This window comes from Oncorhynchus clarkii, unplaced genomic scaffold, assembly GCF_045791955.1.
Source record: "Oncorhynchus clarkii lewisi isolate Uvic-CL-2024 unplaced genomic scaffold, UVic_Ocla_1.0 unplaced_contig_14044_pilon_pilon, whole genome shotgun sequence".
Taxonomy (NCBI): Eukaryota; Metazoa; Chordata; class Actinopteri; order Salmoniformes; family Salmonidae; genus Oncorhynchus; species Oncorhynchus clarkii.
The window spans coordinates 112,574-138,415 of record NW_027260910.1 but is presented as its reverse complement, the minus strand read 5'-3'; the positions used below and the strand labels follow the sequence as shown (position 1 = coordinate 138,415).

Sequence of the window (25,842 nt, the reverse complement as noted above, 5' to 3'; positions counted from 1 at the left end):
CTGGAACCTTCCATACCAGCAGATGAAGAGTGATAGGAACGTGTCACATTTTGTTTCTTGTAAAACATGTAGGTTCACTCCTCAAATAAAGAAATGTAACTACAGTATTCTGACTTTAGACCATTTTCTATTTAGATACAGTAACATCCCTTATGTGACATTCTGTTCCTGCATGTTAATGCCCTGACTAGGCTACTTTTAAAATGTGTCAACAACAGAACTCGCACTTAGGCTACGCCTGCTTCTACTAATACTTACAGTAGACTACTTCTTGTTTCCACGCAGTGACAGTAAGTTGACTAACTGTTCAAGACCTCTCCTCTTCACTTCACTCTGTAAGTACACTTGAAGATATCTTGGAATATAATTTTAGTTTTGATGTTTTTAGCCAATCATCACATGACATCTCAGTCATCTTTGTACTTGTTGATTTATTTTGAACTGTGTTTTGGTTGTTACATCAGGGCCTGTATTCATAAAGTGTCTCAGAAGGTCCATATAATTATGATCTAAAAGGCTAAACTGATCCCAGATCAGCTCTCCTACTCTGATACACTTTGTGAATATTGACCCTGGACTGGGGTTTCATGTGTTTAGTTTAGATCAGTTTATTCATTTACATGTTTAAAACATGATCAGTAGAGTATACCAGTAACACCCAGATCTCCATTCAATAGGGTCATGTTCACTGTCATAGTATAACAGGGTCAATGATAACTGTGTGTGTGTGTGTGTGTGTGTGTGTGTGTGTGTGTGTGTGTGTGTGTATAAATTCATTTGTACATATTTATCTGAATGTGGGATATACAGTCACAACCAAAATTATTGGCACCCTTGACAAATACTAACCTGAATTGTACATGTTTCACATAAAGACTTGTGCACGCTATTTTAAAAGCTCTGAGAGCAATAGACTGTGGAGACATTTTGAAAATGGCCTAAAGTGAGAGTGACCGTAAGAGTAAGAGTGATTGAGTTGATGTTTCAAAAGAGCTTTAGAAGTAGCATTAACATGAGACACAGTGATGGTGGGTTGTGTTTAGGAGTAGTATTAACATGAGACACAGTGATGGTGGGTTGTGTTTAGGAGCAGTATTAACATGAGACACAGTGATAGTGGATTGTGTTTAAGAGTAGTATTAACATGAGACACAGTGATGGTGGGTTGTGTTTAGGAGTAGTATTAACATGAGACACAGTGATGGTGGGTTGTGTTTAGGAGTAGTATTAACATGAGACACAGTGATGGTGGGTTGTGTTTAGGAGTAGTATTACATCAAATCAAATAACATTTTATTTGTCACATGCACTGAATACAACAGGTAGACCTTACAGTGAAATGCTTACTTAAAAGCCCTTAATAAAACCAAAAACGATAGACTAATTAACATAATTTGAGTCAATTTGAGGTGTATCTGTGGAAGTATTTCAAGGCCTACCTACAACATCAGTGTCTCTTAGCTTGACATTATGGGAAAATAAAAAAAAACTCAGCCAAGACCTCAGGAAAAAATGGTAGACCTCCACAAGTCTGATTCATCCTTGGGGGCAATTTCCAAACGCCAAATGGTACCACGTTCATTTGTACAAACAATAGTACGCAAGTATAAACACCATGGGACCACGCAGCCGTCATACCGCTCAGGAAGGAGATGTATTCTGTCTCCTAGAGATGAACATACTTTGATGCACTTCACAAAGTAGATTGCATCATGAGGAGGAAAATGATGTGGATATATTGAAGCAACATCTCAAGACATCAGTCAGGAAGTTAAAGCTTGGTCGCAAATGGGTCTTCCAAATTGACAATGACCACAAGCATACTTCCAAAGTTGTGGCAAAATGGCTTAAGGACAACAAAGTCAAGGTATTGGAGTCGCCATCACAAAGCCCTGACTTTAAACCAACAGAAAAGTTGTTGGCAGAAATGAAAAAGTGTGTGCGAGTAAGGAGGCCTAAAAACCTGACTCCGTTACACCAGCTCTATCAGGAGGAATGGGCAAAAATTCACCCAACTTATTGTGGGAAGCTTGTGGAAGGCTACACGAAACGTTTGACCCAAGTTAAACAATTTAAAAGCTACCAAATACTAATTTAGTGTATGTTAACTTCTGACCCACTGGAAATGTGATGAAAGGAATTAAAGCTGAAATAAATAATTCTCTCCACTATTATTCTGACATTTCACATACTTAAAATAAAGTGGTTATCCTAACTGACCTAAGACAGAGAATTTTTACAAGGATTAAATGTCAGGAATTGTGAAAAGCTAAGTTTAAATGTATTTGGCTAAGGTCTATGTAAACTTCCGACTTCAACTGTATATGGATAGCAGGCTACATTAGACTATATGGATAACAGGCTACATTAGTCTATATATGGATAACAGGCTACATTAGACTGATGGCAGGGTTGTGCGCTACTGGTGCGAAGTCAGGTGCAGGAGAGCAATAAGTTGTGATCAGGCACACTTTTATTTGGCAAAAGCACAAAAGACAGACGCAACTGCGTCCAAAATCCTCCAGCCACAGGTACAGTACACCCCCCCTTGACGCGCGGCTCTAGCGGCGCGCCGACACTGCCCTCGGGGACGACCCGGAGGGCGAGGCACAGGGCAATCCGGCCCGCGACGAGGGGTTAATGTGGTAATCGGGGGGAAGCTGTAACCTGTAACACACCTCGTTCACTCTCCTCAGGACTTTGAATGGCCCCACAAACTGCGGGCCCAGCTTCCGGCAGGGCAGGTGGAGGGGCAGGTTTCGGGTCGAGAGCCAGACCTGGTCTCCCGGTGCAAATACAGGGGCCTCACTGCGGTGACAGTCTGCTCCCACTTTCTGGTGCAGCAAGGCGCGCTGAAGATGGACATTGGCGGCGTCCCATGTTTCCTCTGCGCACAGGAACCAGTCGTCCACCTCAGGAGCCTCGTTCTGGCTCTGATGCCAAGGTGCCAGAACCGGTTGATAGCCCAGTATGCACTGGAAGCGGGAGACGTTAGTGGAGGAGTGTCGGAGCGAGTTCTGGGCCATCTCTGCCCAGTGCACGAATGCTGCCCACTCCCCCGGCCGGTCCTGGCAATAGGACCTCAGAAACCTACTAGCATCATGGTTTACTCTCTCCACCTGCCCGTTACTCTTGGGATGAAAACTTGAGGTAAGGCTGACCGAGACCCCCAGACGTTCCATGAACACCTTCCAGACCCTCGACGTGAACTGGGGACCCCAATCATATAATATGACAATATATCCTCAGGCATCCCGTAGTGCTGGAAGATGTGTGTAAACAAGGCCTCCGCAGTCTGTAGGGCCATAGGGAGACTGGGCAAAGGGAGGAGACGACAGGACATAGAAAAACGATCCACAACAGCCAGGATCACGGTGTTACCCTGTGAGGGAGGAAGATCGGTAATCAGGAAATCTACCGACAGGTGCAACCACAGCCATTGTGGAACGAGTAAGGGTTGTAACCCTCACGTCCTTAACCAAGGTGGGCCACCAGTACTTCCCAGTCAGACAGCGCACCGTCCAACTGATCCCCAGATGACCCGAGGAGGGTAACGTGTGGGCCCAATAGATCAACTGGTCACGGACAGCAGACGGGACGTACAGACGCCCGACCGGACACTGGAGGGGAGCGGGCTCTGTACGCAACGCCTGCTCAATATCCGCGTCCAGCTCCCCCACGACTGGCGCTACCAGTCAGGAGGCCGGGAGTATGGGAGCCTGATCCATGGGCCGCTCCTCTGTGTCATACAGCCGGGACAGTGCGTCTGCCTTCATATTCTGGGAACCTGGTCTGTAGGACAGGGTAAACAGAAAATGGGTAAAGAACATGGCCCACCTTGCCTGACAAGGATTCAGTCACCTCGCTGCCCGAATGTACTCCAGGTTACAGTGGTCAGTCCAGATGAGAAAAGGGTGTTTAGCCCCCTCAAGCCAATGTCTCCACGCCCTCAAAGCTTTAACCACAGCCAACAGCTCCTGGTCCCCCACATCATAGTTCCGCTTCGCCGGGCTGAGCTTCTTCGAGAAGCTTCGGTGGCGTGCCTGAGCGCTGAGAGAGCACAGCTCCTATCCCAGCCTCGGACGCGTCCACCTCCACTATGAACGCCAAAGAGGGATCCGGATGGGCCAGCACGGGAGCCGAGGTAAACAGAGCTCTTAGGTGCACAAAATCCCTGTCCGCCTCAACCGACCACTGCAGACGTACAGAACCCCCCCTTCAACAGTGAGGTAATGGGAGCAGCCACCTGGCCAAAACCCTGGATAAATCTCTGGTAGTAATGGGCAAACCCTAAAAACCGCTGCACCTCCTTTACCGTGGTGGAATCGATGGGAATCGATGGGGTGGTAATTGAGTACTGAGCCAAATCGGCATATTCTGGGGGGATGCGCACGGTGGAGACCTGGTCTGGACTTTCCACCGTCTTAGCACCAACGGAAGCCCCTACACACCTCCCTGAGCACTCTCGCGACCACCCTCGGGCGGATGGTCGAAGACGGCCCGAAGCGGCGGGTGAACTCCTCGAAGTGGTCCAACGCCGCGTCTCCCTCTCCCCACACAGCGTTTTCCCACTCCAGAGCTCTCCCTGAGAGGCATGAGACGAGGGCGGACACCCTCTCCCTTCCCGGGTGGCCAGGTATAGGTCCAGCTGTAATAGGAACTCCTGGCATCGTGCTGCTGTCCCATCATACTCCCTGGGAAGGGAGAGACGCATCTCACTGGGACTGGATCCAGGAGGGACGGGTAGAGGTAACCCCGGTTGCGCTGGTCGGGACACTGGAGAGACTTCCTGTCTCTCCCAACGGTCCATGGTATGGTTAACGCGAACCATCATGGCACCGAGATGTTGCAGCATTGCTGAGTGTTCCCGGATGCGCTCCTCGACTTCTCTGACCGGGGTACCTGCTCCTGCTGACTCCATGGGTGGTGTGAAATTCTGTCAGGGTTGTGTGCTACTGATGTGAGGTCAGGTGCAGGAGAGCAGTGAGTTGTGATCAGGCGCACTTTTATTTGGAAAAAGCACAAAAGACAGACGCAACTGCATCCAAAATCCTCCAGCCACAGGTAAAATTCAATAAGCGTGAAAACACTCACAAATATACAAATGTATGACAAATAAATACAACGGGTCAAAATACGATACCCGGGGGGGGAAAACCAATCTGGCGCATCACACTAAACACGTAAACAAAACTATTTCACACAAAGACATTGGGGGGAACAGAGGAATAAATACATGCAGTGTGATTAGGGAATGTAACCCAGGTGTGCAGGGAACAAGACAAAACTAATGAACAATGAACAAATGGAGCGGCGTTGGCTAGAAAGCAGGTGACGTCGACCTCCGAACGCCACCAGAACAAGGAGAGGAGCCAAATTCGTCGGAAGTTGTGACAACTATATATGGATGACAGGCTAAATTAGACTATATATAGATAACAGGCTACATTAGATTAATTATGGATAACAGTCTACATTAGATTATGTATGATAACAGGCTACATTAGACTATATATGGATAACAGGCTACAATAGACTATACATGGATTACAGGCTACATTAGACTATATATAGATAACAGGTGTTGTAGAAAAGGCCCATGAAGTTGGTGGAATAATCCTTTAGTTCATTGCCATTTACTCAGCTGGGCCAGTGGCGCTTTAATTAGGTCAGGTGGAAATGTCCGTCAGATCTCAACTCCATAAAAGGAGGAAATTGCATCGCCTGATCTCGCCGCTTTCTCTTCCTTAACTCCAGAAGTTCTGTGCGTCCGCGAATCCACGTAAGTCCACCGACTCTGTTACCTTTTCATCTGAATTATCTGTGGCGATCGGGAGAGTGGGCCAATCAGTTATTGCTTATCGTTATTACCACGGCATGTGGCTTGGAGCGCACGCTTCAAACATATTGTGTATTGTGAGTTGTCAATGATCATGGCCCTACGGATCCTCATAGACCAAATATGCAATCGATATGGTTCATATGTAATGAAATGAATTACATGTACACATGAAGACATGAAAGGGTGAAATGAGAAACGTCATTGTTTGCTGAACTGATCGACTTTGATATCAAACTTGGATTGGATTGGATACATGTTATTTTGTTTCCTTTGTTATGCAGCACAGACTACTCAGTAAATATACCACTTTATGGTTAAAGGAATTCCTGCCTCCGTCTCATCCATTCCTCTGTCACCTGACATGTGACCACCTGTTCACCTTCACTGTCAGTCATCCTACCTGTCCAGCTACCCACACAGATTCCACTTATCTTTCAATGGTCCTTCGAGCCGGATGTTGACTGAACCAAAGACAGGTGAAAAGGAAATGGAGGTGGAGAGGGAATAATTGTTTCCACTGGAAGGAAGAAGAGAGGAGGAGAGAGCAGCTGAGGGTAAGGTCTTGGAACAAAATAAATATCCAGGAGCTAAGCCTAAAGCAACAAAGGCTTCATCCTCAACCAGCAGCAGCACCAGAAGAACCAGGCAAGCACCTGGTTATCTTAAGGATTATGTGGTCGAGTTTCCGACCTCAAAGGGCAAGCCCACCAGAGCTCAAAGTGGTAATGGATCAACTGTACGTTTCAGCCATCAACCATCCCCTTTGAGCCAAGGACCAGAAACTGCTTTGGAGCAGGAAAGTGGACTACAGGAAGAACCCATGGAGGTGACTCCCACAGCACAGGTTGACCAGCTTCCTGAGGCAGGCTCCGCTCACCCCTTAACTAATGGGAAATCGTCGAAGCACTCTAGACGGAGTGGGAGTTCGACCAGTGGCTACCCCTTTGGAAGTGGCCATGGCAGCCGCCATTCACTAGCTCTCAGCGATTCACCGACCGCTGTCCTACAAGAGAGGATGGAACAACAAGATGACGAAGGATGTCACCAATTGGATGTGCAGGCCCGTAGAGCTCTACAGGAACGGGAATTCATTGCCAAGGACCTGGCACAGCAGCGACAGCACCGCCATGCCAGAAGGGAATTGGAGTAGGTACGGATGGTCTCATCCTTCCTGGAAAGGAACGAACAGGGAGTTGACCTGACCACCCCTCCACATGGACCTGACCTGTCTACCTTTCTTTCCCAATCTGCCCCTCTGGTACTGCATGGCACACAGTCCCCGGAGGCTCCGGGGTCAACAGCTAACATGGAGCATAGGGACAGGCTGCTCCACCATCGCCCTCTATGCCAGTGACACAAGTTAGCATTCCTCCATCTGGACAAATCATCACTCCTTCGCCTTTCCGCCAATTACCAACCACGGCAAATTGTTCCTCTCGTCCAGGGCCAGGCCAGTCCTCAAATATCAGATGGGAGGGCTCTCACCCAATTCCAGCTGCCACCATTGGAGGGTCTGGAACAGTAGGGGACTGGCCCAATGAGGCCACAGTGGGCTCATCAGAAGTCCCGGATGTATCCTTCACACACTCATAAGAGGGAACATTATGAAACTTCTAGTAGCCTCAGCCTATGGAATTCCCAGACCCAAACTGCCATACTTTGAGAGCGGAAAGGAGAGTGAATTTGCTCTTTGGAAATGGCATTGGAGAGCCTACTGGCTATTCACAGTCATCTGTCAGAACGCTACAAATACCAAGTACTAATGGATCATTTGCGGTTTCCCAGTGCATATAGGCTGGCCCAATCCTTTATGCACTTCGCTACACCATACACTGCTGCTCTCCAGGTCCCGAAGCCCAGATATGGTGAGCCACGCCAGCTAGTCCAGAATGAACTGAACAACATCCTGAACACGTCTCCAATTAAAACGGGAGACCATGCTTCCTTCCAAGAGTTCTCCCTGGCTGTCCAATCCCTGACCTCGATGCTCCAATCCGTTGAAGGAGAAGACGGGAACGAGCTGAAATGTGGCTCCCACGTGGACAGGCTTCTTAGCAAATTTCCAGTGTACCTCAAAGACAGTTTCATGGAAAATTGTTTGAACAAGGGCATCCTGAGAGAGGGCTCGAGAAGCACCTATGCTCTCAGAGACCTGGCCGCATGGTTGGAGGTGAAGGCAAAGGCGAAGAGCATCGCTCACCAGGCCACAATCTCAGCCATAGCCACTGGGGAAGGAAGGAGTTTGAACACCAGGAGGAACAGAAAAGGCCAAATCCCACTACCATGTACTTAAATAGTGAAGCCGGGGAGGAACCTGGGAAGAAGACCCCTGTCAAGAGCAAGAACATCAAATACCAGCCTTACTGCCCTTATTATAGTAAGGGGCACTTCCTTGGCTCATGCCCCAGGGTAAAAAAGCTCACTCAACCTCAATTAAAGGCCTGGCTCACTTCAGGTGAGCGACGCTACAAGTGTGCCCGTAGCATAAGGCGGAGACCTGCACATTTCGGGAACCCCGCAATTGCTGTAAGGAAATCTCACCGTGTTGCATGATGTAATTCCCCAAGCACAGAAGGATCATAGTTTGCTCATGTAAGGGAACACCCCCCTGAAATGGACAAAAATGAATGGGAAGTCATTGGCATTGGACAAACCATATACACGGTGTCCAATACCACCCAATTCGGCGTTGTTTCGTGTAAAGTTGAATGCAAATGCCATATGGCAAATGCCAGGTGTAACACTTTGAAAATCCAACAGGTGGCGAGTGCGCTCCACCGTGGTTTTTCATATTGCAAATGCAACCCATGTCAACATCCAAAAGCAACATTTTGAAAAAGTGAATTTTCTTTCCATAACCTAGCAACCCCTTTAAAAAAGTGCTTTCTGGACCGTTTTTCGAAATTCTTTCGATTTTTTTGGTCAATTACACGTGTAAGAACTGAACAATTTTATTATCATAATTAAAAATAAAAAAAACTTGCGCATAAGGCATATGTTTTGTCCATTTGCAATATGATTTCGTAGGAAGTCAAAAGTCAAAAATAGCTAAATTTTATAAAAAACTTCACACACCCTTAAAAAAGTGCGTGAAAAGTGCACGTGCATTTGCAATATGTTTCAATGGAATGGAATTTTGCATGCTCTAAAGTCAAACTATACTTTGCTCAAACTATACTTTTGTATGCCATAAGAAATTTGACATGCTCAAAAATCCTGCAGAAATGCAAAATTGACTGGCCTGATGAACACAGGATGGCCGTGCAGTGATAGTTGTTCCTTTCCATCACTCGTTGTGTTGATTTCATCATGTCCATTTGGTGATGTTTTTTTCACTATTGAATCATATTGCAAATGCACGTGCATTTGCAATATGTTTCAATGGGCATTTACCATCACAAATTTGTCATGCTCAAAAACCTGCAGGAATGCAAAATTGACTGGCCCGATGAACTCGGGATGGCTGGTTAGTGATTCTGGTTCCTCTCGATCGCTCGTTAGGGTTGATTTCAGAATGTCACTTTGGTGATGGTACCTCACTGTTTAAACATATTGCAAATGAATAAGAGTCACCAGCAAGTCACCGTCCATCAGTCAATTAGATATCATTCTGACACCAAACTGATACAAACTGACACCAAACCAAATCGTTTAGTAGTCAACTATCACATACTACAGAGATGGCCCAAAATTCACAACGCATTCTATTCAAACCATAATAAAAACGTAAAACAGGTAGTTACGTTCCAGCTGCGGGTCCAGTTCAGATGTCATGTGTAGGCCTACCTGAGGCGACACCGAATCCCAAGTTTCGGCCCGGTAGGTCATTTGGTGTCCGAGCAAGACCCTAATTGGTGCTGAAAATCCACTTTTTTCCATGACTTGCTACGGGGTCCTTGAATGAGCTATCGGACAGAAACGTTGGGGTCCGTCTATATGGGCCGAGACGGTCGCAATGCACCTAGTCTTGCGACTCTGGGACTTTTCTAAATGTCGTCATTTTCGTGATGCAAAAAATGAATTGAAGTCATTGCAAATGTACGAGGCTGTTTCTCGGTCCGAGAACCTTCTAGAGCCACGTAACTCACCACGCACTATCGACCTGAGGTCTAGAACAGGTTTCTAAAGTTTTGTAACTCTAGGTCTGACGGTTCTTTAAAAGTTCCAACAAGGTTAACTAATGCAGGCAGTGTATGTCTCTACGCACCCCAATGTGTCCCTCCTTCGAAGCTGTGTGTGTGTGTGTGTGTGATTTAGTTTTTCTTTGACATTTTATGGGAAAGATGACTGATTTACAGTTCATGAGGGTTACCTAGTCACACATATGAAGTTTTAAAAAGATCGGACCTTTTAAACCCTTCGAACCAGCACCTATGACACCCTTTTAAGGCACTTCCGGTTGGCACAGGAAGCTATAAGTAAACACATGTCTTGATTGAGGTAGCCTCTTACAGAATCCTGAGTTTTAAGTATTTAAGTTAAGAATGGACTGATCTACACAGGGTTGAATGCAGTGATTTTCATAATGACAGGTTATGTGTTTCAAAACACTTTTAGGGTGATTTTAACCACTTCCGGTTGCTTCAGGAAGCTTAGAATTGACACAGGTAGACCTCATAGTGGTCTGATGGACTGTCATACAAGACAGGTTCATAAGGCATTCATAACCCACATAGGCTTCAGGTTGACTTTAGAGGAGCAGGCAATGTATTCCTATGGGGAGAGATGTCATTGTAATCTGTGAGATCAAAAAACCCTGTTTTACTGTTAAGGGTTAATGCCACACGGTCAAGGTTAGGCTTGCACAGGTCGGGAGGACCTCAGGATCGTACCTGAGGTCGAATTGTGCTTCTCACCCTAACGGTTCTCTGACTGTCACCCAAATGCAAATGACATTTAGGGCCAGGCTTCATTTTGGGCCTACTTTTTTACACGGTCGCTGCACTCAGAGTGAGCTACGGTCAAGCGGGGCGTCTCGTTGAACTCGGCAACGGCCTAGAGAATATGGAAATGCCATTCCAGGCTCTGTGTGTCTTTAAGCACCGCACTTTGTCACTCCATCCTTGCTGTGTGTGTGTGTGTGTGTGTGTGTGTGTGTGAGAGAGAGCTTTTCTTTGACATCTGTTGGGAGAAATGACTGACTTACAGTTCATGGGGGTTACCTAGTCACACATATGAAGTTTTAAAAATATTGGATCTTTAAAACCCTTCGAAACTGCACCTATGACACCCTTTTAAGGCACTTCCGGTTGGCACAGGAAGCTATAAGTAAACACATGTCTTGATTGAGGTAGCCTCTTACAGAATCCTGAGTTTTAAGTCTTTACGTTAAGAACTGAGTTATTTACGGAAGGTTTAGTGAGTGTGTGATATTTCAGAAAATCATAGAAAATCACAGAAATCTCGCAGAGCTCCGCAGCACACTTTAAAAAGATTTGTATGAACACCCTGCAACTGGATCTGTAACTGTTTAAAAAAACAAAACTATTTTTGAACATCACCAATTTGACATTGTACGATTTCTCTTAAATGACGATAGATAAATGGCTGGTTCTTTTTTTATTTACACCGGAGGCTCCTTGACTTTGACGTGAAGTGGAAAAATTACTTCTCTATTTTCATTTTGGACCTTTAATCCCAGAAGAATGGCCATAACTCAAAAACCGTTGAGGCCTAGACGCCATCTTGTTCGGGGCCAACTGCCCATTATGCCAAACCTACGCTCACCGAGTTTCGGCTTCAAAATATTTTCCGTTTTGGAGATAAGGCCATGTCGTGATTCGTGATGTTTTGTACATTTGCAATATGATTGCTTATGCCCTCTTGTGGGTTTTACCGGGACAGCGGAAAAATGACCAAAATTTGATTATTTTATAAAATGGAAACCGAATGTCAGAGAAAGTTTGTTTGATGACTTCCCGGTAGGTCCGGCTCTGCCACTCGGCCTGATGCCGTCCGCGAATTTTACAAACGTTTTCGGACGTCTAGTAAGGGACCGTACATTTGCAATATGGACTTTCTCACTAACCATACGGAAAATGTCAAAATGTTCCCTTAAGGTATGGTAGGAGCTGCAAAGGAGCTGTACCTCGACCAGCAGAACCGGTCTCCAAGGGTTATGTTGAAGGTGGTCAAGGTCACTCTGCAAAGTGAAGGGAGAAGCATTGATACATTCGCCGTTCTAGATGATGGGTCAGAAAGAACAAACATTCTCACGGCGGCCACCCGTCAGCTGAACCTGGAGAGGATCCCCGAGACCCTTAATCTCAGAACGGTGCGACATGACGTTATCCAAATGAAAGGCTCTGCTGTGACCTTTAGCATTTCACCTTCAGGAAACAGGGACGTGGCCTATAATATCACCAATGCCTTTACGGCAGATGGCTTGAATCTCGCAGAGCACTCCTGCCCGGTAAGTGTTCTACAGAAACAATATCCTCATCTACGAGAATTGCCTCTTCCTAACCTGGCCAGAGTAGCGCCACTTATCCTGATTCGGTCAGACCACCCACATCTCGTCACCCCGACTGAGCCTATACGAGCTGGACCAGAAGGAGGGCCCATTGCTATCCATACATCCTTGGGTTGGGCTATGCAAGGTCCAGCCCATCTACTTCTCTCCACCCAAGCTGTACAGTCACAGCAAGTTCTCTTCACCAGAAGCAATCCAGATCCATCCCCCTGTGCAGCCACTGACCTCCTTTGGAATGTTGAGATGCTCTGGAAGATGGACACCTTCGCCCACCGGAAGCTACAGGAGGTCACTCGCTCGAAATATGACTCCTATGCATTAGACCTCCTGGAGAAGAGCACCACCACCACTGAAATGGATGACGTTCACAGGTATGCGACACCACTGCTACGGGTGCCCAACCATCCTCCACTGGCAACCACAACACGGGCTGTACTCCCACTACTGCGTGGAACTGAGCGACGCCTGGTAAAGAATCCTGAGCTTGCTGAAGTTCATGACTGAGAGATTCGTAACCTTGTGAAGGCAGGCTATGTCACAAAAGTGACCGCTCATGAAGAGGGAAACCCACTCAGCGAATCCTGGTATCTCCCTCACCATGTTATCCAGCAACACGGTGGGAAGTACCGACTTGTCTTCAACTGTTCATTCCAAGCTGCTGGTCAAAGCCTGAATGACTGTCTACTCCCCGGACTGACCTTAGGTCCTTCCTTGCGCGGTGTCCTTCTCCGGTTCCGGCAGCACTCTACAGCCATCAGTGGAGACATTAAAGCCATGTCTCATCAGATTTGTCTGCTGCCTTCTGACACCACACTGCTCCGGTTCATATGGTGAGATATGGAATGAGATGCAGAGCCCACAATCTATGAATGGCAGGTTCTCCCATTTGGCACCACCTGTAGTCCTTGCTGTGCCATATACGCTCTGCAGAGACACGCACGGGAGCATCCAGTCAGTGACCCAGAAGTATTGGATTCATTGGAAAATGAATTCTATGTGGATAACTGCTTACAGAGCGTCCCATCCACGGCTGAAGCGAAAGCACTCCTTGATAAAGTACGTAATCTCCTGTCCAAAGGGGGATTTGAGGTCCGACAGTGGGCTAGTAACATAGCGGCGGTTATCCAGCACCTCCTGCCCCAAGCTAGGTCCAGTAGCAGTGAACTATGGCTAACGCAGTCTGGTGCTAACCCAGAAGAGCCCACTCTAGGACTGAGGTGGAGCTGCATACCGGATTCCCCGGGGTATAAGCACCGCTCATCCCTGAGTACCGAAACCCCCACTCTGCGCACCATCTATCGGACCCTGGCCAGTCAATACGATCCCCTTGGGTATATCCTGCCATACACAACCCGGGCAAAAGTCTTAGTCCAGGACCTGTGGCAGACCAAGAGGGACTGGGATGAACCGATCCACCCGGCTGACCTAGTGGAACGATGGATCTGTTGGGAAACAGAGTTATCGGAGCTCTCTGAAGTCCAAATGTCAAGATGTTCTGTACCACCCTGTGCTGACGAACTGGGATCATGCCTGGAACTGCATGCATTCTGTGACGCTTCGGAGCGAGCTTATGGGGCTGTTTCCTATCTAAGAGTGGAGGATAAGGCAGGCCATACCCATGTCTCCTTTGTCATGGTCAGGTCCAGGGTTGCACTCAATAATCATTTGTCAATGCCTAGGCTGGAACTCAGTGCCGCCCTTTCCGGAGCCCAGTTGGCGCCTACCTTGCGAGCCGAGCTCACCTTGCCAGTCCAACGGGTCGGAGTCTTGTTGGTATAAGGTGTTCGTCGGAACTCGCATTGCGGAAATCCAAGACCTAACAGAAGTCCAGGACTGGAGGTATGTTGATAGCATACTCTGTGAGTATAACAGAACTGATATTGCAGGCAAAATAATGAGAAAAATCCAATCAGGAACGCAGCGGTTTCTAAATAAGAGTCCCTGCCTATGCTTCCCTATTGAGCAGTGAATGGGATATGAGATTCCTTTTTCTATGGCTTCCTTAATGTGTCTAGTATCACAAGACATAGTTTCAGGCTTTTATTTAGAAAAATGAGCCTGAGCGACAACATTGCGTCAGTGTCCACCTGATGGCTCTTTGTGTATTTCTCGCGCAAAAGACAGAGGTAGCCATTTTTCCACCTGGTCTTACTGAAAAAAGCTCTGTCCCGGTTGATATATTATCGAATAGATATTTGAAAAACACCTTGAGGATTAATTATAAACAACGTTTGCCATGTTTCTGTCAATATTATGGAGCTAATTTGGAATATTTTTCGGTGTTGTCGTGACCGCAATTTCCGGTCGTTTTCTCAGCCAAACGTGAAGAACTAACGGAGATATTTTTGTCTACAAAAATAATTTTTCGGGAAAAAAGGAACATTTGCTATCTAACTGGGAGTCTCGTGAGTGAAAACATCTGAAGCTCATCAAAGGTAAACGATTTAATTTGATTGCTTTTCTGATTTTTGTGACCAGATTGCCTGCTGCTAGCTAGGCATAATGCTATGCTAGGCTATTGATAAACTTACACAAATGCTTGTCTTGCTTTGAGATGACAGGGTGATTAACAAAAGGCTAAGCTGTGTTTGAATATATTTCACTTGTGATTTCATGAATATGAATATTTTCTAGTAAGATTTTTTGTCCGTTGCGTTATGCTACTTAGTGTCAGTTGATGACAATTCTCCCTGATCCGGGATGGGTAGTTACAAGAAGTTAAGGAACTGACTCAACCCCATCGCTGGAGCTTGGGACCACCATTCTTGACACAACCAGAGAACGAGTGGCCGACAGCCCCCAGGCGTGCGGGCCCTCCACAACCAACTGAAGCTCATGAGTTAAGGAAGTCCGCCCAATGCTACAGCATCTTTACGGAACCAATGACAGCTCTCCCTGACCTAGCACAATCCCAAACACTGCCGGATCTGATCACCGCCACAAACCAGACCTCAGATGGGGTGGCTTCTATATCCACCTCCCTCGCGGCAGAGACACTACTCCTCCAGCAAGCACAAGCAGTTAGCTTCCCTGAGGAGTTAAAAGCTCTGAAAGCTGGTAGGGAAGTTGCTAAGGAGAGCCGACTTCTCTCTCTCGCCCCAGAATATGATCAAATCCTTGGAGTGATCATAGTCAGAGGGAGGCTGCGCCAAGCAGAAGTTTTGGACCCCGATGCTATCCACCCAATTATCATTGACTCCAAGGAGACTTCTGGTCAACAGGAGTAGATTGCTTTGGCCCCTTGATGATCAAGCTAGGTCGTCGTGTGGAAAAGCGCTGGGGCATTCTATTCAAGTGTTTGACAACTAGATGTGTCCTCCTGGACCTACTGGAGAGTTTGGATACGGAAGCCTTCTTCATGGCCATACGGCGGTTTATCTCCCGACGGGGGAAACCCTATGAGATCCTGTCTGACAGAGGTACGAATTTCAAGGCAGGAGAAGCCAGGTTGGAGGAAGCCTTCCAAGCCATGGAACCCAGCCTCCAGGATCAGCTGATGGACCAACAAATCTCATTCAAATGTAACCCTCCAGGAGCTCCTCATTTTGGAGGAATATGGGAGCGAGAGATCAAATCTGTAAAGACGGCTTTACGAGTCGTACTAGGGGACCAAACTGTCACTGAAACTGTCTTGAGGACGCTCCTGATAGAGGTGGAAGGGATACTGAACTCCAAACCCTTGGGATATGTCTCTGCAGACATCACTGACCCCGATCCGGTTACACCGAATATGCTCCTGATGGGACGCTGAGATGCATCACTTCCTCAAGCCATGTATGCTGATACCAACCTCGTTGGCAGGCCAGATCTTAGCTGACCATTTTTGTGCCCGATTCATTCGGGATTACCCACCAAGTCTACAGCACAGAGGGAAATGGCGGAGAGAAATGGCCAGCCTGGAAACTGGCCAGGTAGTAATGATGATGGACCCTCAGCTGCCGTATAACTAAGACCATGCCTGGAACCGATGGTCGTGTTAGATCAGTGGAGATCCAGGTGAAGAACCGGACATATATCCGGCCAGTTCCCTGATTAATTCCTCTCCCTGAGATGACAGAGGACGGGGAGCCTGACACGTTCACCTTCACTGTCAGTCATCCTACCTGTCCAGCTACCCACACAGATTCCACTAATCTTTCAGGTGTCATGACATTGGCCTGGGGGATAGGTTTATGACAGTCATAAATACCCCCCCCCCCTTTTTCCTCTCTCTAACCTGCTGAGGTTACATTAAAAAAAACCTTGGTTAACATAGAGATTCTGGGAACATCAGTAGGTCGGGGAAAATGAACTATATTCTGGTAATCCGAACAATTGAACATATGCAGTGGTACTTAATGAATATGATGTCAGTTCGGTTGTCATCTGTGACATTCTCGTCAATGATAAGATGACAAACTCTACAGTGGAAAGTCTACACATCAGAGTTATTAGATTCACATGGAATTGTTGTTCAATTTAAATGTTTGAATATGAAATTATTTGTGATGGGATGAAATGTGATTTTAGCTTCTAAAATGTGAGATGTGGGTTTTCATAAGATACTGCTGTTCACTCAGTGGCCCGCCCACATGAAGAGACAGAGATTGTAAACTATTACACACACCCCTTTTCTTCCTTCCTATCTAAAGCTTTGACGACAACATAACTTCCTGTTCAATGAGGTAGGATGACGGTACTATGTCAGAATGGTTCAGATAACTGCAGAACGAAGCCAACATCAGCATGAGCTTTGGTTGCGAATGGTATGAACTTTGAACTCTTATTCACGACAGAAGTGATACCTCCTAGCCGTTGAGTTAGCGACCGCAGCTGCAATTGCAGGTTAGGAAGGAACAGACAGAGTATCCCATCTACCACACAATGACGTTACTACAACGTATCCAAGTGACCACCAGAGACATTCTTCAAAGGAAAGAGGACTCGGTTTGGCAACACGGTCTTCCATCGACCACCAACCTACTGAAGCGCAGCTCAGAGTAAATATTTATTGCATTTTCCTTTTCCAAATGGGCGGTAATTTAGAATGCATAAGATACTGTATTTACGATAGCACAGCTTCGCCTTTGTTCCAGTCTCCCGCTCTTTCACTCAACCCAGCCCCTTTTCCTCTGTGTAACAAGCTGTCATATCTGTTCTGCTCGCTAGGGACGTTTTCCTTTATGACGGCAATTTGTAATCAAGTTATGATTTAATTATGTGTATGTGTGATTCTGTGTGATGAGTTAGGTATTTAGTAAATAAATAATTAAACCCAATTTTGTATTGCTGATTCAAATTGTTATCAGGGTTCTTGCAGATAACCAAGAATTTACAACTTTCAGATAAGACTGAAGTAAGATGAAGATTAATGTTGACTGCTATGGATGTAAAATATTACTAGTTCTTTAAGAGTTTATTCGGAAGATAACAGCTCTATAAATATTCTTTCGTGGTGCCCGACTCTAGTTAATTACATTTTATTTGATTAGCTCGATCAGGTGATATTAATTACTGAGAAATTATTTTATAGAATAGCATGTCTTAGTAATTAATCCGGCATAGCCAAAGACACGACACCACTCACTACCAGTAATTTGACTCACTGTACAAGACCTCACCCCTTCACCTCACTCTGTAAGTACTTTTGACAATATATTGAAAATTAGTTTTTGGTTATTTGTTTTTAGTCATAAGTCATATACTTGAAGGTTAATGTATCATTTTACTTGTTGTTATGTTTTGGTTGTTACATCAGGGTCAGTATTCATGAAGTGTCTCAGTGTAGGAGTGTTGATCTACGTAGGGATGAGATGATTAACCAGGGTAAAAAAGACATGCAAACAAGTATTGTAACACTGCAGTGTGTGTGTGTGTGTGTGTGTGTGTGTGTGTGTGAGTCACTTGCTGTTTAGACTCTCAGCTTGGGGATAGGAGTTATCATTGAACCTGGTGGTCAGTCTTTAGGCTGCTGTACAGCTTGACGGACCGTAGAGGATTGAACATTTATCCTCCTATATTTGGGGTTCTGAGAATAAAACAGCTTCAGAACAATCAATGTAGAAATATGTGTTTACAGTTCTACAGATCTGTTCAATAAGTGGTTGTTGTTGTTGTTGATGATCATGACTTTATTGAATTCTTGAGCAAATTATTTTTGCGTCATACATCTCATCTTAAATAGACAGATGTAGACAGACATACAAAACGTCACACACACATTACATACATAATGGAATAGACTTACAGACAGACAGTATTCACATAGACAACCATATAGCACAATACAACACAACACAATATGAGCCTGGTTCATTTTCAGTAATGAGGCCCTGGACCCCATTTACAGTTTCTACTTCAATGTATCAGGTGGAGTTATTCACCAGCTATAGAGTGAGTTGTTGTTTATGTTTCTAAGACTGCAGGGAGGGAGATGCAACAATGGTCTTGAGAACAGCTGGAAGTGTGTTGGTGGTCTTTCTCTGGTCTGTGACAGGTATGATCTAATTCATAACTTGACATGTTTGTCAATCTACAGGCATCAGTGTGAGCCAATTGGCCTTGGCTTAATTCTGATACCGTTGTGTTTCAGTGGTACTGGGTCAGGATGACTGGAGTGTGAGTTACACCACTCAGAGTATCTGTACCTTCAAGGAGTCAACAGTGGAGCTGTCCAGCTCTTACACATATCCCAGTGGTTATACAGTCACAACAACCTTCTGGTTCACTAAGTATAATGCTGAGGGTCCTGTTAGTCTGAGTGATGACCCAGACTACAAAGGTCGTGTGACGTACAGTAAGAATAAAGAGAATGGTCACACCCTGACAATCACAGACCTGAGAGAGAGTGACTCAGCTAGGTACAAGTTCAGATTTACAGATCAGACTGGGAAATGGAGATATACTGGCGAACCTGGAGTCGCTCTGTCTGTCACAGGTACGGTTACATTCAATATAGTTAAACTGTTGATTTCCATTTAGATTGGGAAATTGTCTTGGTTTGTATTTATATGTGTATAATATAGGATTTCTTCCATCTTTGTATTAGAGTGATAAGTCAGTGATAAAGAGATTTACAGTGATATTGTTTTTTCTCCAGGTCTTCAGGTGAAGTTGACTGTTGGATTTTGGTATAATACACTGACCTGTATCACCACCTGTACTCTGCCTGACAACCCCACCTACATCTGGTACAAGAACGGACACAAAGAAAAGGAGGACACTTCTAGCTCGTACCCAGACTCCTTTAGTCATGTAGACAGCTACTCCTGTGCTGTAAAAGGCCATGAGGATCTCCTCTCTCCTGCAGTGTGTAAGTGTGGACTTTTTTACTCAACATTTGTTTCAGGTTGTCAGACGATCATTATTGAATTTGCTGTGAATGTTACGTCCACTTCTGCTTTAGTTCCGTATGCTTTGCCACGCAGTGTTGAATGGGCTTCAAGATATATAATCAAATTCATGAAAACGCAGTTAATGGATGAATTTACTTCTACCAAATACCTGTCAATATGTTGTTGCACTTGTACATCACTGCACTACTTTTTTAAACAATGAAAAAAATTAGAAAAAAAAACTACAAAGCTGAGGGACTAGTCACATCCTGGTTACTTTCACAGCATATGATTTTAACTGGTGAAAACTAGTTTCCCTACTTAATCAACAGTGTTGACTTCTTTTAGTTTATTTTTTTCGAGATGGGATCACCTCGTTAGTCAGTATGTGTTACACATGTGCTCGCTTGTCCATCTGGTTAGTGGGAAGGTATTTCACCTGTGCTGGCCCAGGTGATATTTAAATGATGAAGTTTAAGAAATGTGGAGAGTCAACACCTTGATTTACTGATTTCTGAAAAACAAGTCTTCACCTTCCCTGCTTTTGTTTTTCTCCACTTTTTGGTTTGCTTCCTGTCTTCACGTTTGGTGTAGGTTTTTACTTTTTTCTTATCGGGCAAATACTGTGGGTGCTCATGTCTCTGGTTCCAGTTGTTGATGCTAGTCAACTTTCAATGGACATGAGTGTCTTTCACAACCTCTCCTAGAAACCTGTCTCATTTTGGTCTTTTTTAGTGACTCTTTGGTATTTCCCCCTTCTGTTTGAGTGACTTTTGGTTTTCTTGCAGGTGAACGTAACAGCGTAAGTGTATTGGTAATATTAAATCAAATCAAATGTATTTGTCACATACACATGGTTAGCAGATGTTAATGCGAGTGTAGCGAAATGCTTGTGCTTCTAGTTCCGACAATGCAGTAATAACAAGTAATCTAACTAACAATTCCAAAACTACTGTCTTGTACACAGTGTAAGGGGATAAAGAAGGTATAAAGGTGTTCTATTGTCTTGTCTTTCAGGTCAGAAGTGTTGGAGTGTGACTTACACCCATCAGAGTATCTGTGCCTTGAAGGGGTCAACAGTGGACATATCCTGCTCTTACACATATCCCAGTGATCATGAGATCAAAAAAGCTTTCTGGTTTACTAAATGGTCTGATAAGGATGCTGAAGATCTGAGCTCAGCGCCAGGGTATGAGGGTCATATAGAGTACCTTGGGGATAAGGAGAGTGACTGTACCCTGAGAATCACAGACCTGAGGTTGAGTGACTCTGCTGGGTACAGGTTCAGATTCATAACAACCAGAGACAAGTTTGCTGGCTCACCTGCCTCCCTGACTGTCACAGGTAATCTGTCACTCATCTCACATCTATTACTGTAATGACCTTATTAAATGCAGTCATACAGACACATTACATGTTGCATACCACTGTATGTGATACCAAATGTAGTATTTCACATAAGAGGACATAGTGAACACTGAACAAAAATATATATAATGTGTTTGTTTCATGAGTTGAAGTAAAAGATCCCAGAAATGTTCCACATGTACACAAAATGTACATCTCACAAATTTGTTTACATCCCTGTTTGTGAGAATTTCTCCTTTCCCAAGATAACTCATCCACTTGACAGATGTGGCATATTATGAAGCTGATTAAACAGCATTATTATTACACAGGTGCACTTTGTGCTGGGGACAATAAAAGGCCACTATAAATTGTGCAGTTTTGTCACACAAGACAATGCCACAGATGTCTCAAGTTTTGAGGGAGTGTGCAATTGGCATGCTGACTTCAGGAATGTCAACCAGAGCTGTTGCCAGATAATTTAATGTATGTTCATTTATCTACCGTAAGCTGCCTCCAATGTCATTTTAGAGAATTTGACAGTGCGTCCAACTGGCCTCACAACCGCAGACCACGTGTATGGCCACAATCAACAGCCTGATCAACTCTCTGTGAAGGAGATGTGTCACGCTGCATGAGACAAATACACTTTTTGTTCATATGGAACATTTCTGGGATTTATTATTTCAGCTCATGAAACATGAAACCAACACTTTACATGTTGTGTTTATATTTTTGTTCAATGTAGTTGAAACAGAGACCCGAGAGAGAGAATGACTCTCATTATTGTCTCTAAAATAGTTTATTCAGATTTAGGAGGGCAGTATGACACAGAGTTACTCTGTCTGTCACAGGTAATACTGTGCTAAATACTAGACCAAGATTCGATACAAATGTGCATTATCAATCTACAGACTAACGTCATTTGAATTCAAACAAAATGAATAATCTAGTTATTGTAGGTTAGTTCAACACATCTTGATTTGTGTTTATTCAGTTTTAGGGTCAGGATGATAGTCTGTACAGACTGTAATAGGACAGGCTTGCATCATTTCTTCAGAAGAGAACTCAGTAAATTCATACAGTATTTTCATGTGCTGTATTTATCTCCAGATCTACAGGTAAAGATGACAACTTCAATGTTTTCAAGCTGGGTGACTCTGACCTGTAGTACCACCTGTACTCTGACTGACAGCCCAACCTACATCTGGTATAGGAATGGACACAAAGTAAAGGAGGACACTTCCAGCCAGTACTCAGACTACCTTAGAAATGCAGACAGTTACTCCTGTGCTGTAAAAGGCCATGATAATCTCCACTCTCCTGCAGTGTGTGAGTGTAGATTCAAATACAGTATTCCTCCTCATTAGGCTATATTCATTCATGTTGGTGAATTACACATCTGAAACACTCATCACACAGAAAGATCTGAGAAAAGAATACAGAAAACACTATATTGTCATGTTATTGTTTAAGGTGTCCGTGGTCAGAACTGTTGGAGTGTGACTTACCCCCATGAGGGAGTCTGTGCCTTGAAGGGGTCAACAGTGGATATATCCTCCACGTATGACAGTGGTGATGCTACGATCACATCATCACACTGGTTTAGTTCTAAACAGAGTTCCAGCTGGAAGGATGAGTTGGTCCCTGAGGACCTAACCACAGACCCAGGGTATGCAGGTCGTGTGGAGTATGTTGGAGAGAAGGAGAGAGGTCACTCCACCCTGAGAATCACAGATCTGAGAGAGGAGGACTCAGCTGAGTACAAGTTCATATTCAATACACAAACCTCAGGATGGGGGTACAGCTTCCCTGGAACAACTCTGACTGTCACAGGTAACACTGCACTCACAACCTACAGGTGAATATGACTCCTGTCTGGTGATGCAACACTTTGGGAACATTCCCCAAATTCCAGAACACCTGGTTGGAGGATTAATTCCTTCTGATTCTGGGAATATTCTTGAAAACATGGGGATTTTGGGAATATTGTGTAAAACATGGGGATTCTGGGAATATTGTGTAAAACATGGGGATTCTGGGAATATTGTGTAAAACATGGGGATTCTGGGAGAGTTACCAGAATTGTTGAACCCTTTTCCTGCCACAGTGACAATGCAGCTGTGGGTGTTGATGTCTTTTTTTTACACTGATACAATAGGAACCTTCTGTGTAGGAAAGTCTTTGTTTATTGTAATAGATCAGGTGATTCAGGGTTGTAATGATGTTTTTTCTCCAGGTCTTCAGGTGCGGATTATGGATCCAACCAACATCATAGAGGGAACGTGTCTTCGTCTGTTCTGTGAGTCCATATGCTTTCTGCAGGACAACCCCTCTTACATCTGGTACAAGAACGGACAACGTCTGTTCAGTCACGAGACCAAGTACCTGATCCTAGACCCAGTCAGCAGTGAGGATGCAGGCAGATACTCCTGTGCTGTAAACGGCCAGGAGGATCTCGCCTCTGCTGAAAAGACTCTCACTGTCAGATGTGAGTATGTGGGATATAATTCTAGAACTACACACTGAGTATACAAAACATTTAGAACACCTGCTTTTTCCATGACATAGACCAGATTTACACAACTGGTGGTCCACAGGCCGAATTTGGCTTGCGGGGGGGGGGGGGGGGGGGGGAGAGAATAAAACCACCCGCAAGCCAAGTAAGGTAAGAGACACATTGTTGCATTATACTATGTGTACTCTTACCTTTTTCTGTCATCCTCTTTACTAGATGGCCCAAAGAACACCTCGGTGTCAGTCAGTCCCTCTGGTGAAATAGTGGAGGGCAGTTCAGTAACTCTGACCTGCAGCAGTGATGCCAACCCACCTGTGTACAAGGGGCGGTAGGGTAGCCTAGTGGTTAGAGCTTTGAGACTAGTAACCAAAAGGTTGCAAGTTCATATCCCCGAGCTGACAAGGTACAAATCTGTCGTTCTGCCCCTGAACAGGCAGGTAAACCCACTGTTCCTAGGCCGTCATTGAAAATAAGAATTTGTTCTTAACTGACTTGCCTAGTTAAATAAAGGTAAAATAAAACAAACACACCTGGTACAAGATAACATACAAGAAAATGTCAATGAAACATTCTGGACAGAGATACACCATCCATAATATCAGCTCTGAGGACAGAGGAGAATATTACTGTGAGGCTGAGAGTTGGAGTTAAAATATCAAAGCTTGTTCCTGTAAATGTTTTGCATATCATCTCCAATTTCTACTCTATTTTACTTTAATTGTGATTTTACAGATATATATTCTGAACTCAAAACGAAAGTATTGTGACACATTTTTCTATCAGATAAACCAAAGACCACCTCAGTGTCAGTCCCTTTGGTGAACTAGTGGAGAGCAGTTCAGTGACTCTGACCTGCAGCAGTGATGCCAACCCACCTGTGGACAAATACACCTGGTACAAGAAGAACGTAACCTCACCAAAAGCATCAGGACAGAGTTACAGCATCACTAACATCATCTCTGAGGACAGAGGAGAATATTACTGTGAGGCTGAGAATAAATGTGGACGTCTCAACTCTTCTTCTGTGTTTGTGGACGTTCAGTGTTAGTTCACCTAACCTTCATCTATTCATTGACAATCACACAGGTCAACAACAATAAAGAATCATTAGTAATGTTACACCCTCATCATACCATATGACATAGTATTAGTAATATTACACACCTATCATACCATATGACATAGTATTAGTAATATTACACACTTATCATACCATATGACATAGTATTAGTAATATTACACACTTATCATACCATATGACATAGTATTAGTAATATTACACACTTATCATACCATATGACATAGTATTAGTAATATTACACACTTATCATACCATATGTTATAGAATTAGTAATGTTACACACGTATCATCCCATATGTTATAGAATTAGTAATGTTACACACGTATCATCCCATATGTTATAGAATTAGTAATGTTACACACTTATCATCCCATATGTTATAGAATTAGTAATGTTACACACTTATCATCCCATATGTTATAGAATTAGTAATGTTACACACTTATCATCCCATATGTTATAGAATTAGTAATGTTACACACTTATCATCCCATATGATATATAATTAAATAAATATTGTTTCATTTTCTTCTTCCCTGGTTTCCTCTATGTCATATCTCCATCATGCATTTATAACCTCATGATACTACAGCAGTGTTTCCCTGGTTTCCTCTATGTCATATCTCCACCTTGCATTTATAACCTCATGATACTACAGCAGTGTTTCCCTGGTTTCCTCTATGTCATATCTCCACCATGCATTTATAACCTCATGATATGACAGCAGTGTTTCCCTGGTTTCCTGTGGTGGGGGTGGGGGCTGTCCTGACTGCTGGAGCTCTTCTAGTCAACATCTACTGCACTCTGAAGAGGTGAGTCTGACATTTACATGTACTTATCTTACACTAAGGTCAGTAGAGAGCAGAACTCACTCCGTCCCTCATTACAGGAGCTCCACAGGAGGAAGTGATGCCACAGCAGACACAGGTGATAATGTCAAAAAACAAAGTTATTTCAATACCAATACAGCAGAAGCAGACAGGAAGCGAATTAATTAATGTATTTGTGTTTTATGCAGTATTGCGTATTTGTGTTTCTGTGTCTCTCTCCACAGAGTGTCCATCCTAATCCTAACAGTGATACGAACACATCTCTGAACATGAAGACCAGGTCACCAGAGTATGACACCCTGGCAGTAAGTCTCTTAGAATGCAGTCCGTGTACATAAACGTGTTAGAGGGAGGGGTTTGTAAAGTGCTCATTCAATGTGTCTCCTTTCAGAATGTGAGGGACTCCCCAGTGACCTTCGCAGTGACACAGCCCCAGTG

The 25,842-nt window shown here is 44.5% G+C and overlaps 1 protein-coding gene across 2 annotated transcripts; it reads left to right on the top strand.

Annotated features, from left to right (window-relative positions):
* On the top strand, positions 1–25,842 carry LOC139402204 (sialoadhesin-like). Of its 2 annotated transcripts, none has more exons than XM_071146311.1 (13): positions 1–68; positions 286–335; positions 18,712–18,789; positions 18,886–19,230; positions 19,393–19,605; positions 20,645–20,971; positions 22,088–22,306; positions 22,451–22,810; positions 23,214–23,276; positions 24,276–25,386; positions 25,464–25,501; positions 25,629–25,709; positions 25,796–25,842. In XM_071146311.1, the coding sequence occupies exons 3-10, from the start codon at positions 18,735–18,737 to the stop codon at positions 24,317–24,319; spliced, it is 1,626 nt and encodes a 541-aa protein (XP_071002412.1). In that variant the 5' UTR covers positions 1–68; positions 286–335; positions 18,712–18,734; the 3' UTR covers positions 24,320–25,386; positions 25,464–25,501; positions 25,629–25,709; positions 25,796–25,842. The 2 variants fall into 2 exon arrangements, with proteins under 2 accessions (XP_071002412.1, XP_071002411.1); XM_071146310.1 differs by having other exon boundaries at positions 23,214–23,465.

Coding starts and splice junctions, on each gene's coding strand:
- LOC139402204 (XM_071146310.1), top strand. CDS start 18,735: ATGGTCTTGAGAACAGCTGGAAGTGTGTTGGTGGTCTTTCTCTGGTCT. Junction 18,790..18,885: donor CTTTCTCTGGTCTGTGACAG/GTATGATCTAAT, acceptor GTTGTGTTTCAG/TGGTACTGGGTCAGGATGAC. Junction 19,231..19,392: donor AGTCGCTCTGTCTGTCACAG/GTACGGTTACAT, acceptor TTTTTTCTCCAG/GTCTTCAGGTGAAGTTGACT.